The sequence below is a fragment of the Sinocyclocheilus rhinocerous genome, unplaced genomic scaffold (assembly GCF_001515625.1).
Source record: "Sinocyclocheilus rhinocerous isolate Xijiao unplaced genomic scaffold, SAMN03320098_v1.1 scaffold3077, whole genome shotgun sequence".
In the NCBI taxonomy this organism is placed as follows: domain Eukaryota; kingdom Metazoa; phylum Chordata; class Actinopteri; order Cypriniformes; family Cyprinidae; genus Sinocyclocheilus; species Sinocyclocheilus rhinocerous.
The window spans coordinates 16,077-33,286 of record NW_015659411.1 but is presented as its reverse complement, the minus strand read 5'-3'; the positions used below and the strand labels follow the sequence as shown (position 1 = coordinate 33,286).

Genomic DNA, 17,210 nt, shown 5'->3' with positions numbered 1-17,210 from the left:
AACAATGGAATAATCATAAAACCATTTCAAACGATTTATTTCTCCATTAAATTCAGTTTGACTATTAATCATGTAGAAAATGTTCTTCTCTTCTATATGTATTTAAAACAGTCAAACCATTAACGACAAATGGGGGGAAAACATTTTTTCCATTTGATAAAGTTTTTTGATAAAACGTTTCCCACCATTAACAATTAAAGCTGACTTAATGTTAATGTTTTTTGGCATATTATATGTAACTATACATTGATAGATTAACTTACATTCAGTGTGTGTGCCTGCACTGTGACTCTGGGAGGGTCAAACTCTGTCAGAGGAGGATTCACACAACAGATGAACAGTTTGAGTGTTAGAAGCAGATAGTTTTATTAGACCAGACACAGAACTGTTAAAGAAAATGTTTAATGCGCTTGTTTTGTTATGTTTGTGCTGGTGGCATTTGATTGGTAAGTAATAAAAATCATTTTTATGAATTCCTTTTTATTTCAGAGTAATAAAGCTGCTGTTATGGTTTAAAAAAAATGATTTGCATTTGCTGTGCTCACCAGATAAATCAAATCAAACTGTGATATTATTGTGAGATCTACTGGAGTCAGGTCTCATTTCAGTGAGACTGTTCAGTGAAACAAAAAACATAAAAGTATGAAACCATTAAAAGTTTCCTGCAGAAATAAATTAGTAGTTTGACTTGGCTGTTATTAACTGTACATTTACGTTGCTGTACTTGAACTTTAAAATACAATAAAGACAAAATTACTCATATATGTCAACTTTTGTTTTATGTTCCATCTCTGCTGCTGTTATTCATTTCACATTTAAATGTTAGAAACTGATTACTTGTTTGTTTCTGCAGGTGTGTTTCGCGCCGAGACAAATGAAACCCAGTCAGTGATGGAGGGAGATTCTGTTACTCTAAACACTGATGTTACTGAAATACATGAAGATGATGAAATAATGTGGAATTTTGGAGATGAAAAGTCTCTGATAGCTCAAATAAATAGAGCCTCTAAAAATTTCTTCACATATAATGATGAGAGATTCAGAGACAGACTGAAGCTGGACAATCAGACTGGATCTCTGACCATCACAAACATCACAACTCAACACGCTGGACTCTATAAACTACAGATAATTGCAGCGAAACTGTCATCAAAGACATTCAGTGTTTCTGTCTATGGTGAGTATCATTTGCCTCATTCTTAATATCCAAATATTCTTGATTTATTAAAGGAATATTACAGATTCAATTCATATTAAGCTCAATCCACAGTATAAATTTGATTACCAAAAAAAAAAAAAAAAGTTAAATAAAATAAAATTGACTTGTACCTCATTTGGAGGTTACGGTGAGGCACTTACAGTTGACATGAACAGGACCAATTTTTTGAGGACTTAAGCTTTATTAAAGCATGTACATTAATTCTAGTTTTAAAATGTTTGCTTTGTTTGAGCTGCAAAGCTGTTTAAATCATTATACAGTCACTTCATGTGTGTAGGGTTTACAACATTACATTGTGATAGTGATGAAGTTTTAAAACTGGATATGAAAGTTGTTTTTTTCCCACACTAGAATCATGTCAACATGTATATTGTTTATATCCATAGCTATACTAACCTGAAACCGTTGAGTATTTTAAAGTTTACAGAATAGCCATGGTCTTCATCTAAATATTGCAATGTTTAAACATTTTATAGTTTAAAATTACAAAAACACTAAAAACACTACACCAAGATTGTTGCTTACATTTGTCTATGTTTCTGTTCATTCTCTTATATTTTTCAGCTCGTCTGCCCACTCCTTACATTACCAGAGATTGTTCACACAATTTTTCATCTTCATCACAGCAGAATTGTTCATTGTTGTGTTCAGTGGTGAATGTGGGTCATGTGACTCTCTCCTGGTACAAAGGAAACAGTTTATTGTCCAGCATCAGTGTGTCTGATCTCAGCATCAGTCTCTCTCTACCTCTGGAGGTGGAATATCAGGAGAAAAACACCTACAGCTGTGTGCTCAACAATCCCATCAACAACCAGACCACACATCTGGACATCAGCAAACTCTGTCAGATTCACTCAGGTACGTCACCAGCTATATTGTCAGTGATATATAGACTATATAGGGCTGATGTTTCATAGTGTTTGTTGTAGAGCAGACAGATTCACACAATTGGCTCATTTTGTCCATTGCAGAACTATCGATTACAGATCAAGGCCTACCGTTATTTTACATATTGATCCCTGCTGCCACTGCTGGATCTCTGTTGATTGTAGTTTCAGTCGTGATGTGCTGCACCTGCAAGAAATGTAGAAAAACAGGTCAGGAGGACAAGCAATTAATCTGTGGAACTATATTTTAAGATACAAATGCATAAATAATATTGAAAACTTTTCATTTTAACACACCTGTGATTGTTAATGCAGTCCAAACCCACGAGGAAGAGTCTGATTCACCATTGTGTAAACCCAAAACACACAAAAAGGTAAGACAATTCATGACTGTGTTGCAAGAAGTTGTTGCAGTCAGTTAATCTGATTGAAGTTTTGTGTTTAATGTGCATCAGACGGTCAGTGAACAGACGTCCAACTGCCAGCACCTATGATCAAAGGATAGTTTAAGAATGTTTTTCGCCACCCATTTACACTAAGGGTTTACATTTTTCAACGATAGTGAATGGTGAATGTCAAACCCTTACTTGTCCCTTTTCACAAGGCACATACACTGTAGGCTTAAGTGTTTGCTGTGTTCGATGAAACCTGAGCATCAAGTGGTGTTATTAGGAGTGATGAGGGGCACTCGATCATCCACATCTAATCGTGCTCTTTTATTTTTTACCCCCTAAAACATTTTTTTTTGTTTTGTATAAAAGAGCACAGTTAGATGTGGATGATCGAGCGGCCTTCATTGCTCCCGAAAGCACCATTGCATGCTCATGTCTCATCGACAACAGCAAACAGTGTAGTCCAGATTTTTCTTGGCTTGTAAAAATAAATAAATAAAAATAGTAAAAAATATATATATATAAAAATAAAAAGGGACAATGTTCAGGGTCAACTTGTAACTCTGCTTAGAACGTGGGCACTGGAAGAACAGGGTGACTTCACATTTGACCCAGCACTTTTTAAGTGATTTGTGGATTTTTTTGCAAGCAAAAATATCACTGGTGTTATTTTGTTTTAAAAAGTGGTAGGGTTGTGTTTTATTTATTTTTTCATGTACAATATTCAAGCCTTTTTAAGACAACAGAGCAGCAGTGAACGTGCATAATCGGTAATGGCAACCACTGTTGCATCAGTTGATGAGTCCAGCAGCATATGATACTAAATCAAGTGTGCATGACAATTATTAAAGTAAAAATATTTTATTTGGGCTCATACAGTAATTTCTGCAGTATAGAATAGCATTTTCATAGCCAAGCAATTCTCGCTGTCATTAAAACATTATATTTACATTTGTGTTTTTTTGTTAATCTCTGGATAATGATTACATGTCATTTGTGTGCTTAACTCTATTCAGGAATGCGGGATATTTATTGAAAATGTGCAAGTGTGTAAATGAATGGGTGCGGTCTGAGATGTTTTAAAAACCTGACTGTAAAAAACAACCCGTGGGAACAGTGTAAAAGCAGCCCAGTTCCGCAGGAAAACCCTGCAACACTCTCCTAGATGCTACTGTCTGTCTGAACATTTTTTTGTTTGTTTGTTTTTTGTTTACATATATAATGAGATCACTGTTATGATCTTACATGTAAAACTTTTTACCGTTACACCAAACCCAAACCTGCTGTGGTCTGTGGCCTACTAAATAATCTGCTATTTAAAATCATATACAGACAGTTCTAAGTATAAATAACTGGGTTTGTTATTCTAAAATTAATCATACAACATCAGTTTTATATCATTAGATTTTCAATCAAAAAGGACAGTTGTTGACTCATGTTACCTGTGCTGAAATCTGGCCTCGAGCTGCAGCTGCTCTGTGGTTCATGATCGTCTGAGGTCAAATGCAGCTTCAAGCTAAAGCTGGTTGCTTTGTAGACGTGCTGCAACAAATATGTTGCTTTTGTGTGAAATGCAACCATTCTCAAACCTTCAGAATTTAAATGATTTGTTTGATGATTTAACGGTTTAAAAAGTCACGTGATGAACTGGATGACTGATGTAATTTCCTCCAACTGCTCGATCTGTTCTGTAGTAGCAGTAGTTATTTGAAAAACAAAACTGCTGTTCTTCCTATTATGCCTTTTACGTTATGTTCAGCTCTACTGATTTGGGATTTTAAAACTATTTTTAAAATGATTTCATAGAAACACTAATGAGGTCTTGTTGTAAAGGTTATTCAGACAGAAACCTAAAGTTGGTCTGCTATTAATTTTCTGTCACATCAGCAATGTTCTTGATTAAGTTTACGTTTTCTTGCAGAAATCAAAGTCGGAGGCTGTGTATGAAAATGTCCCCAAAAAACGGTGATCAAATACTGTGTCTACTGGAACTGATGATAGAGCTCATACAGGACGCTGCCTCACACATTTTGGTTGTTTTCCCATTTATTCTCTGCCCAGATGTCTCAGTTTTATTTTGCCTATTTGTATCACATCTTTTGATTTCATCTAATGATTTTTTTTTTTGCACGTGTGCTCTCATAAGTGGTTATTGTGATGTCCAAAATATTGTTGCTTTAATTTGATGCCTCACAAATAGCAAAGCATTCAGAAGCTCAGCTAAATGTTCTATCGAATGGAAATGTAGTTTCTTTATTAAAATTGATTCCACCCTTCAGTGTGCCTTTTTGGCTGTCATTTATGGCTCTTGATTTATTCTTTTTAGACAGTTTCATTGAACATTAAGTGCATTAGTGGTTTACAGTATGACTGCACACAACATGCTCAGCTGGACATTTTAGCAAATGTAGTACAAGCTCATTATCTCTCTCTAGTGTCCAAAGGAGAAAATCACATGTCCCTGATTACAGCTCTACATTGCTATAAGTAGATGCTGCTGGAACCGTTAAAGAAACAACAGGAAAAATAAGACCCCTTGCCTGATCATTGCGTTGCCTTCCTGATGCCTGTTTGAACAATAACAAACTCATATAAACATAGATTAGCTATTTATCATGTTTCCATCTTTTTAAATAAGCTATATACTTTTGCCATTCTGTCATGCTCGTATCACTGTGGTCAACACCACTATATATTCCTGCTATAGAACCCGAAGACAGAACTCAATTCAGATGTCGGGAGTAAATGACGACTGCTATATTCATTATTACATCCAACAATAAAGCACCTCAATCGCTTAATCGGAGACATATTGTCTTCCCCTGCACCAGAGTCAACACAATGGCGGACTGATGATAGCTCACTCAGGGCGGGTCTAAGGTAAGACACCAGTCCAGTCTGTGCTGAAAAACTACTGTCAATCAACTATCGTGGGAGGGGCCTGTACAGAACTACGTGATTCTGACAGGAATCTCAGAACAGCCTGGTTTGAGAAAGGGGATTTTAAAATAGGGATTAAAAAAAAAACACTGGATGGATTTTTATAATTATAGGATGGATGTGTACACACACTTCCAACATACATTTATGTTCAAACAACTTGAAAAGTGAATTTTGCATCCGATGACCCCTTTAAATCTCAGTACCGGCAGGAGTTTTAGGTGGAGGGAGTGAATGAACAGCACTCTCTTCCACATTCTCACAACTGAGGTGAGACGCTTGAGCAAGGCACCGAACCCCAACTGCAAATAGTGTGTGTGTGTGTGTGTTCGTTCACTACTCACTGCTGTGCGTGTGCACTTGGATGGGTTAAATGTAGAGCACAAACTCTGAGTATAGGTTATCTTACTTGGCCGTCGCATTGCTCACTTTCACTTTCATTTACAACAGATGAGAGTTCGCTAACAACAGCTGTAGTATTCATTTATTTTACAATAAAATGTGGGGAAAACATTTTTTTTGTTAATATAATTGAATAATGTGTGCATACAAAGGGAAATGTTTTACCTGTAATAAGTCAACCAAGTACAAGCTTAATTGTGAGAAGTATCACTTTCTTTCAAAAACCAAACAACTGACAATCAGAAAAGTAATTGTAAGTTACATATGGCCATTTTGTTGTTTCACTCCCTCTCTGTCAGAAACGGTTTCTCATCATAATTCTTTCTGTAGATTAAAGGGTCTTAAAAAGCTGCTCATAACAGCAGGACAGGAAGAAGGCTTTCACCTACAAACTAAACACACAACATGTTTGTCCACCCAGCAGATCTAACCACAGCAGGTTTCAGTTTGACTCAGAAGATGAACCTCGGGTAAACCTGGTACTGTGAGATGGCAAATGGTTTTAACTTTGTACTTAGTTTTTTCCACAAGCAATCAAAAATTTATTTATATATACAACCATTTTAAATCACAAGGGTTAGGCTCAATTTTTCTATAGTTCCTCTGATATTCATCATTATTCTTCTACTTCTATTTAATAGTCTGTGAACTATCTTTAAAAAAGTATGTGTATGTGTAACTGATATATATATATATATATAGGCCTACAATTAGAACAGTTAAGTCTTAATAAGGGCCAGATGAACTAAAACATTATGAAATATGCAGGTGTGAACAGGAGGTCCGTTGTGGGAGGATTCACACATCAGAGTGAGTGTTTTTAGCGGATAGTCTTCTTAGATCAGACACTGAACAACTTAAGAAAATGTTTCAAATGTGTGTTTTGTTCTGTTTGTGCTGGTGCCGTCAGATTGGTAAGTTATAAAAGCATGTGTGTGGTGTAATATATTTTTTTTCAATTTAGAGTAATAAAGCTGCTCCTATACTGTTTAGATCATTTTCATCTGCTAATACACACACACTCACACGTCTGTCTGTTCATATATCTCACCTTTTATTCTGTTCCGTGCCTTTGCATGCTATTGTGAATGTAAATGACAAAAAAAAATGCAGCTGATTTAAACCAAGTTTAAACCAAGGAGTCTTATTGTGTGCAAAATATCTTCATGTTCATCAGGTGTGTTTGGTGAGTCAATATCAGTGATTGAGGGGAATTCTGTCACTCTACACACTGATGGGCAAATGGTTTTAACTTTGTACTTAGTTTTTTCCACAAGCAATCAAAAATTTATTTATATATACAACCATTTTAAATCACAAGGGTTAGGCTCAATTTTTCTATAGTTCCTCTGATATTCATCATTATTCTTCTACTTCTATTTAATAGTCTGTGAACTATCTTTAAAAAAGTATGTGTATGTGTAACTGATATATATATATATATATAGGCCTACAATTAGAACAGTTAAGTCTTAATAAGGGCCAGATGAACTAAAACATTATGAAATATGCAGGTGTGAACAGGAGGTCCGTTGTGGGAGGATTCACACATCAGCTTGAGTGTTTTTAGCGGATAGTCTTCTTAGATCAGACACTGAACAACTTAAGAAAATGTTTCAAATGTGTGTTTTGTTCTGTTTGTGCTGGTGCCGTCAGATTGGTAAGTTATAAAAGCATGTGTGTGGTGTAATATATTTTTTTTCAATTTAGAGTAATAAAGCTGCTCCTATACTGTTTAGATCATTTTCATCTGCTAATACACACACACTCACACGTCTGTCTGTTCATATATCTCACCTTTTATTCTGTTCCGTGCCTTTGCATGCTATTGTGAATGTAAATGACAAAAAAAAATGCAGCTGATTTAAACCAAGTTTAAACCAAGGAGTCTTATTGTGTGCAAAATATCTTCATGTTCATCAGGTGTGTTTGGTGAGTCAATATCAGTGATTGAGGGGAATTCTGTCACTCTACACACTGATGTTACTAAAATACATAAAGAAGACCACATAACATGGAAATTTGGTGTTGAAAAGTCTCTCAAATCTGAAATCATAACTGAGAAGCAAATCTTCTCCATCTATGGTGGGTAGAGATGTCATTTGTCCAAACATTCACATACTCTTATTTTACATATTAAAAAACAAAACACTCACTCAGCACAATGAACTGAAAAGAAGATTGTTGATGAGATTCAGTGTTGAATGTGAGTGATGTGACTCTCTCCTGGTACAAAGGAAACAGTTTATTGTCCAGCATCAGTGTGTCTGATCTCAGCATCAGTCTCTCTCTACCTCTGGAGGTGGTAGGAAACACCTACAGCTGTGTGCTCAACAATCCCATCAGCAACCAGACCACACATCTGGACATCAGCAAACTCTGTCTCACATGTTCAGGTACAGTAGCGCTGATATATGTGTTTATTTACTGACCTGATCTCTCTTTTGTTGTAGATCAAAATGGCATATTCACTTACATTAGTGATTATCATTACAGGCTCAGTCTCTCTGATAGTGTTGATTTCTGCTGCTGCTGCTGCTGCTGGATCTCTGTTGATTGTAGCTGCAGTCAGGATATTCTGCATCTGCTGGAAACACCGAAAAAATGATCATGAAGGTCACTGTTACTTACTGATTTTAACAAGTATTATAACATATAATATTAATAAATATTTTAATTGTTTGATAGTCCTAATTATCATTTAAATCACAATTATTCTAATTTTTTTGTATTTTATATACATAAACTAAACTAAATTTATTTTGTTTTGCTGTAGATGATATTCATACACGTCTATATCTGTAATGTCCCTGAACACAGCTCTTTACTAAAAACTGATTCTGCATTTCTCAAACGGCATCAAACCAAACTGGAAATACAAACACAGAAATGCAAATCCAGATTATTCCAATAATAAAACAACCTTTGTTACATTTTTATGGTCATAATTCTAAAGATGCAGCACTCTGTTGGTATGTAAGTTAACACTTCTATGAATTAAGCTGTTTCACTTTTCAAGCTTCAAGCTTTAATGATGATTAAATTTCACCATATAAAAAATGCAAATGCATCCAGTCTGCATTTGATTTACAAATTCTCTGTAAGGAATGTCTCTTTAAGTTTAATAATAAACATACTGTTTTATGGACTTTGTGCATGTGAAACAGTTAAAATGTAATTTGTTAATGCGTTTTCAAAATTTGCTGCTTTAAATATTTAACTGCGTACATTAATGCTTTAACTTTGACAGCCATAATAATAACACATTAGTCACAAAATACAGATCCAGTTAGGATTGTTTTCATGTATTTTTGTTGTTGTTGTTGAAGCAGTTGAGACCCATGATGAAGACATAATTTATGCTGATCCCACTTTTCTCAAAAGAAAAGCATATAAATCGGTAAGATCATTTATTACTAATTTGTCGTGTATCTCTGTATAAATTCAGCAATGCAGATTTAAATGTGTGTGACTGTCTTTTTGTATAATGATCATTCAGACACATCTCACACACAACAACACCATATCCAATACTTATAAAAGCTATTTATTTATTTATGTTATTTATTTATTTTACATGAAGCAACTGAGAAACACTGGAGGACTGCATGATCCCCAAAGTTTACCATCAATACAACAATTGTTATTGTTAATAACTCTTCAGTCAGTGCATATAATATATAAGAAAATATCTTATTTGTTCTTAATTTAACAGAAGAAAGTTATGTCAATGAAAATGGTTAATGCATCTCCGATACAAATCTATTAAGTTGCATTTTAAAAATTTAAGTGGACTGAATTTTGTTTGCTTTGAGCGGTGAACAGTGTTTGTTTATTTGAGAAGAAACTCACTAAAGCCAAAACCATCTAACAGGAAACTGAAGGCTTCAGGAAATGAAAGTCACACCAATGCACATTTCTTCTTGTTTGCATGCCAGTCCATGAGCAAATGTATTTTTTAAATCATCAAACCTGCTTTACAACACCATGGTGGCATTTACACCATCCATCTTTTTTGGTTCTTTTTCCATACTTCTGGTAGATTGGATTTTGTTACAGCAAAATCACATATTAGATCAGATTTTTATTGTCCAATTTGGCATTACTTCAATAAATTGTCCAGGGGTTGGACAAAAAAAAAAAAGTGAATACCTGGGAAAATGGCAATATTTCATTATTACGGTGATTTACCACCATTTGCCTTTAATACAGCTTCCCACTTTTTATAACAGATTCATGCAATTTTTGTAGAGTCTAATGTAAGTCTGTAATAAGGGTCACACTTCTGGCGGTTGTTTTAGAATTATAATCTCTTATGTGATGTGTTTTTTTACAGGAGGTTAAAGAGGAAGATCGTGTGGAGTATGTACCTATTGCCATGAGATGATGATCAAACTGCAAGACTGAGAACCTCCTGCGACAAACTCAGTTTCAAAGTCAATGTTTAAGTTTTGGGATTGGTCTGAATCACCATATGTTGCATCAGGAAATCAAACTGCCATGCAGCAGGGTTTAAAGTGTGGTACTTAAAGATGAATTCATGAAATGGTCTCCTAAAAACTTCAGTAAGGACTTTTAACAAATGATCTAAATCATTTGTCACACATGACAAATTTTCATGTTTGATTCTTAAAGTCTTAAAGAGACCATGTGTGTTAATCTCATTAAAAAAAAGTGCAAATCGCAGATGCAAAATACTCATCAAAGGGAGTTTAGACCCTGCTGTGGTCTCATTGATTCACATCTGTACAGAAATGTGCAGACAGGTTCTGCATGAGCATGTATCTGCTAGATATTTGTGTTTAATGTCAGTGTGTGAGAGTATGTTTGAGGTGAAAGCATGTGGTTGAAAGTTGTTGTTTTTTTCCCATTCTCACTCAAATGAAGCCGTTTGACGTCTGCTTTAGACAAAACAGCTTCGCTACATAGTAATAAATCCAAATGATTCTATTAAATCAAACAGTGATATTACTGAGAGATCTTAATGTGTGAATGTGAAATATGAAAAATGCTTCAATATATATTTCTTATTCATATTTATATTTTTCGGTTTCTTGCCATTGTTACTGTGTTTTATTTTTGCTTGTAGCATGCCACTGAAATCATAGCTGATCACTCTATATTAAAACTCCTTTCAGCAAATACTAAGACCCAATGATAAAAACACTTTGATGACAAACTGATGACATTTCATATGAGGTGTGCATTTGGGACATCCCCCATGAAGTCCCCATTCTTTTTTCTACTTATAACAAATGAGTTTTGTAGAGGTGTTTAAAGTGTAATGTCACATCTCTAAACCACTGCATTAAAATAGTTTCATACGAGGTGTGCATATGGGACGTCCCCTGTAAGTTTTGGCCATTCTTTTTTGTTGTTGTTGTTAATTATCTGTTGGCCTCTGGAGTGAAATAATGGCAATTGTGCACAGAGTGCGGCGTGTGAGGTCCTTAACATGAAATAATATGTTTTCCCCGACTCATTGTAAACTAATGGATTTTTCAGATGTTAAACCCTAGTAACTCTTAGTGACTCAGTGACTCTTTAATGAAACCGTAATACCTCAACGCAAATGCTATCAATAGCAGAGTTTATCGTCTGCGTTTCGGTTGCTAGGAGATTTTTGTGTTGACTGTGAACAACTACAAAGCTGTCACGGCCTTTAATATCCCCACATCACATTATGTGTGTTTTCACCTGATGCTTATGTAGTTTAAACATATAAAGCCTCCCCTGCATTTCTATCCCAAACATTCTGCCAGAACTGACCAATGTTTATTTTATATTACAAAATATATAATGCCTTTATCTACTAGATGTGCCGTACCATACCAACAATATTGCCACAGAACAATGCCTGTAGAGTGGTATTTGTTTTCGAACATCTCTACCACAGCTTGATAGACAACGGTATTGCTCATAAAAAGTGAAGTCATCTGATTTTAATGAGAAAACATGACCTAATAAGTCACCGTTTTTATATTTGAAGTATCCCTGCACATTCTTACAATGCAATTTCCTATAAGGGCTGCACTGAATGTAGCTAGAAGCAAGAAATCTAGCCTTTTCGCAGAATTGTGTACCCACAAGCCAAACTTACATACTCCCAGAACAGACGTATTTGGTAAAGAAACAGAATCCATTCGTCAATGCACCATCACTATGTCAATGTAAAAAATAAAAAATAAAAAAAAACTTGCTTTAATATGGGATTGTCTTTGAGGTGTAAAATAGACAAGTTTGTATACTTTACTAGAACATCATTTAGTGTCTAGGAATTCACTTTTTCACGATTAGCCTACCCTCTTCCAATATAAATACACAAAATAAAAGCTTTTAAAATAACAGTTGATGCAACTCATGTGTTCATATTGCTAAAGGACTGAGTTGATAAGCCTGGGTGAAGGTTGAGTGCTAAAAAAGTTCAGTCCACACTGAGTTGAAATCATGTCACAATGATCACTCTATAAATGAATCAAGGTTTGTTTAGTTCAGTTATTTCTAACTAATTCAAAATGACAAACACAGAGTTCAGCTATGATATATAAGTATCAATTGTTTTAATAGCCTTTGTCACATGAGAAAACAAATATTCTTCATGTTAATTTCCACTGTAAGAAAATAGTTTTACATGGGCTTATTTTTACATGGTGTTTTCTATGGCTGATTCAAAGTAAAATAAAATAAAAAAAATAGCTTTCTGAATAAGTGACAGAACAGATCTCATAATCCACATCACATTGCACAATTAGAAGTATTTCCCATTGTTCAGATAAACAGATGGAGTCAACCATTCTTTCCCTGTTGTTTTTCCTGTCCTGGGATGTGGTGGTGGAGACTGGACTGAGCATGCAGGAAATTCAAGTGAAGGCGATCATTTCCATCACACAGTGATAATATTCTAGAATACAAACAAACAAAAAACACAATATTTACATGATATAACAAGCACTTTGAACAAATACAACACAGCCAAACATTCTCCATAAAAAGAACTGAATAAGATGGACAAAACAAACATCTATAATAAAAAACCATGTGAAAGAGTAAGCTTTACCTTGAATGCCCCACAGGCCTCCATCTTACTCCTCACGTGAAAGGCACAAACTATGTAGTAAAAAAATTTAAATAAATAATAATAATAAAAAAAATCTGTTCCACATCTCAAATGCTTAAAAAGGCAGAATATTACACTTAAAGGTGGGGTAAGCGATTTCTGGTAGCCAATGTTGACATTTGAAATCACCAAAACAAACCCCCTACCTCAATAGGGTCTCGCCTCTATTTTGATAGCTCCGCCCCACACATACGTACGCAACCCAGGCAACGATTAGTTCTGTGAAACAAAGCAAAACGCACCACTCACCGGTCTCGAGTCCCACGGAGGAGCTCCGGAAGGATAAAAGGAGGAGTGACGACAGTGTTGGAGGAGAGAGGACCAGGCCTGGACTTTATTTTGTGTTTGTTTATTTTATTAAAGTTTTGTTTAAATGTTCGCCGGTTCCCGCCTCCTTCTTCCCGACCTTCGAACGTTGTTACAACCGTGTCTACACCTGACGCGAGTGGCGAGGCGCGACAAAATACTATGGAACTCATTATAATCAGTAGGGCTGCATGATAAATATCGCACGATATTTAATGCGCATCTCGTCAGTAAAGCCGGTTCTGTAATCAGTGGTAAATCTCTACACGTGCGTGCTTTCACGTGGAGCAGCATTTACTACACAGAGCCGTTGTTCACTGACAAGCTGCGCAAAACCACAATCATATTTTGTGCATGATAATAATCTAATAATAATCAGTGATGCTGTCTACACCATAGATATATATACATATCTATGGTCTACACTGGATGCAGCGCGCCACTTTTTTATCCGCCATCTCTATCTTTCTGTCACTTGGCTCGGCTAATGTCCGTCCTGTGCACTGAACAGCTCTCTCCTCCACATCATGAGTAGACACGCCCCATACTGCTGATTGGCTACAAGTTTGTTTTGCTATTCAGCCTGAATCTGTTTTCTAAAGCGTTTTTGAAAAATCGCTTACCCCACCTTTAATCTTTTCTATTGCTGGTAATGTGCTGCTTTGTTCAAAATTTCTATTATGTAGAAATTCGCTCAAACCCAAGTTGAGAATTCAAGATGGCTGCTCCCTCTGTGAGCAAAAGTTAAAAAGCTATAAATACTATAATATTTCTAAAGCTTCTGTTATATTTCCATGCCATCGAGTCATACACTCATTACTGCCCAACCTCTATCTGTGAACATGTTGCTATGGAGTATGTGAGTGTCTGCAGTTACACAATGCGATGTAATGCTCTGTTTTTCCTAACACTGCTAATGCTAACACGAGTGAACTCCATTAGACTTGTTGACAGTTGGTGGGTGTGACGTCATTCCCAGCTCCGACATTCGACTTCTGAGGTAAATCGAACGCAGCATTAGTTACCAAAATAATAAATAAAGCTACTGTGATGTCCCAATATCATCAGCGATGAATGGAATTCCATTCTGATAAGGGAACTGAGTCCACACCATTTCCCTATAAGAAAACACACATTCACAGAAGGTAAAACAAATGATCAGGTTTGATGATTCAGTCACAATTTTTTTTGCTAAATCTAAAGAATCTCTTTCTTCATTCAGAAGTAAAAGAGCACAAGATCAGTGCCCTTGACTCTCTTAAATAAGTCAATAAATGTATATAAATATTGGTGTTTCTGTGTAATGATTTCCGAATAAACCACATACACATCCAGAAAACTCGGACACACTTTTACACTTGTGAGACTTACAGATCTCACAGATCAGAATCAGTTGTAATTTTTTTTTTTTTTTGCAATCAGAAAGATTGTATGGACATAATATCTCACCTGATCATGATTGTGCTGCATTGTGTCTGTTTGAACAACAATAAAAGCAAACTCAATTAAACACAGATTAATTTGATTAATTAGAATAAAAATACACTTTCACATATTTTTAAAGATTACAATAGATCTAATTTTCCATCTTGTAAAATCAGCTGTATGTAATGCTTGCCATTTTGTCTTGCTTGTGTAGATTTCGATGATAGTATTTGAACAACAATAAAAGCAAACTCAATTAAACACAGATTAATTTGATTAATTAGAATAAAAATACACTTTCACATATTTTTAAAGATTACAATAGATCTAATTTTCCATCTTGTAAAATCAGCTGTATGTAATGCTTGCCATTTTGTCTTGCTTGTGTAGATTTCCTTAGATGATAGTAAATTACAGCAGCTGCAGCCACCAGCAGAACAACAACAGCAACAGCAGCAACAACAGTTGAATCTGGAACAGCTAAAGACAGACAGTCATTATTACTAGATATTGACTAAAAATCAACTTTAACAATACTTTTAACTGATATTAACACTTGTCTACCTATGTCATCAGTTCAATATTGATTTATTTCATAAATGATCATCTGGTGGATTTTGAGGAACAGCAAAAGTGGCGATAAGAATCAGCAGGAAAACTAACTAATATAGTGCATTTTTTCTCATGAACAATAGACTTGAAATCTGTCAAATTCATAATGTGACAAAGCTCAATGTTACATGCATGTGATGGCAATAAAGATGATCTCAGTTATATTTTCATATTGAGTCAAACCTCACCTTTTCTAACAGCCCACAATGAAAACATTTGCTGGGTGGATTTATAAGTTTTAATCTTCTTTCTAAAACTGCAAAGTAAAGTGCATGGAATGACTAATGATACTCACCAGTGACAGTAACACTGAATATCTTTATGATACTGATTCTGCTGTGGTTCATCTGTAGTTTATAAAATCCAGAGTCTGTGGTTCTGGTGTTCATGATGGTCAGAGATCCAGTCTGATGATCCAGCTTCAGTCTGTCTCTGAATCTCTCATCACACTGATCATCTGTACAGGTCTTATTCTGATCTCCAGTGATTTCAGCGATGAGAGCGTCATTAAAATACCATGTCATTGAATCTTTCAGGTTTTTAATTTCACCAGGATCTAAAGTAACAGATTCTCCCTCCTTCACTGACTTTCTCTTCATTTTATCTCGTTCAACAGCAGAAACACCTGAAACACAAACCAACAGACGATGTAGGATCTGTTTTAGGGGAAAACATATAACATGAGTGAACTGTGGAATCATCTTTACTTTGTCTAAAAAACTGCATTTATCCACAATTGAGCTAATATGCATATTTTTAATCAAATCTGCTTGACTTTGAATTTCTAATGAACTATAAAAAATACTGAGTATGAAATAATAGATGGATTTAAACTGATGATAGCAGAACTTTCATCTTCATCAGAACAAGACTTAAAAAATTATTAACTAACCAACCAATAATTAACTAACTTTAAGGCATACTGTAATAAATGTAGGCTATATTTAAATCTACAAATTCCACTTCAACAGTAAATGTGTTTTTGACAAAATTATCTTTATACTATGTGAATTAACTAACATAAAGGTAAAGGGAAAAACTATCTGCAAAATCTGTAAAAATATCACTAAATTTAAATGTTCATGACTTGCTTTTAAACATGATGACTCACCATATACAGCAACAATGAAGATTTTTTTTTTTTTTTGCAATCAGAAAGATTGTATGGACATAATATCTCACCTGATCATGATTGTGCTGCATTGTGTCTGTTTGAACAACAATAACAGCAAACTCAATTAAACACAGAATACTTTGGTGAATTAGAATAAAAATACACTTTCACATATTTTTAAAGATTACAATAGATCTAATTTTCCATCTTGTAAAATCAGCTGTATGTAATGCTTGCCATTTTGTCTTGCTTGTGTATATTTCCTTAGATGATAGTAAATTACAGCAGCTGCAGCCACCAGCAGAACAACAACAACAACAGCAGCAACAACAGTTGAATCTGGAACAGCTAAAGACAGACAGTCATTATTACTAGATATTGACTAAAAATCAACTTTAACAATACTTTTAACTGATATTAACACTTGTCTACCTATGTCATCAGTTCAATATTGATTTATTTCATAAATGATCATCTGGTGGATTTTGAGGAACAGCAAAAGTGGCGATAAGAATCAGCAGGAAAACTAACTAATATAGTGCATTTTTTCTCATGAACAATAGACTTGAAATCTGTCAAATTCATAATGTGACAAAGCTCAATGTTACATGCATGTGATGGCAATAAAGATGATCTCAGTTATATTTTCATATTGAGTCAAACCTCACCTTTTCTAACAGCCCACAATGAAAACATTTGCTGGGTGGATTTATAAGTTTTAATCTTCTTTCTAAAACTGCAAAGTAAAGTGCATGGAATGACTAATGATACTCACCAGTGACAGTAACACTGAATA

At 34.9% G+C, this 17,210-nt stretch overlaps 1 protein-coding gene across 1 annotated transcript; it reads left to right on the top strand.

The window, feature by feature from the left end:
* Window positions 1-397: 397 nt before the first annotated feature.
* LOC107723887 (SLAM family member 5-like) lies at window positions 398-10,227 on the top strand. Its single transcript, XM_016532616.1, has 6 exons — window positions 398-446; window positions 854-1,177; window positions 1,784-2,077; window positions 8,337-8,456; window positions 9,173-9,240; window positions 10,177-10,227. Exons 1-6 carry the CDS (start codon window positions 398-400, stop codon window positions 10,225-10,227), a joined length of 906 nt encoding a protein of 301 aa, XP_016388102.1.
* Window positions 10,228-17,210: the final 6,983 nt, after the last annotated feature.

Excerpts from the sequence above, each read along its gene's own strand:
- LOC107723887 (XM_016532616.1), top strand. The coding sequence starts at position 398 with ATGTTTAATGCGCTTGTTTTGTTATGTTTGTGCTGGTGGCATTTGATT. Across the intron at positions 1,178-1,783 it reads ATTCAGTGTTTCTGTCTATG|CTCGTCTGCCCACTCCTTAC; the intron begins GTGAGTATCATT and ends TATATTTTTCAG. Across the intron at positions 8,457-9,172 it reads CCGAAAAAATGATCATGAAG|TTGAGACCCATGATGAAGAC; the intron begins GTCACTGTTACT and ends TTGTTGAAGCAG.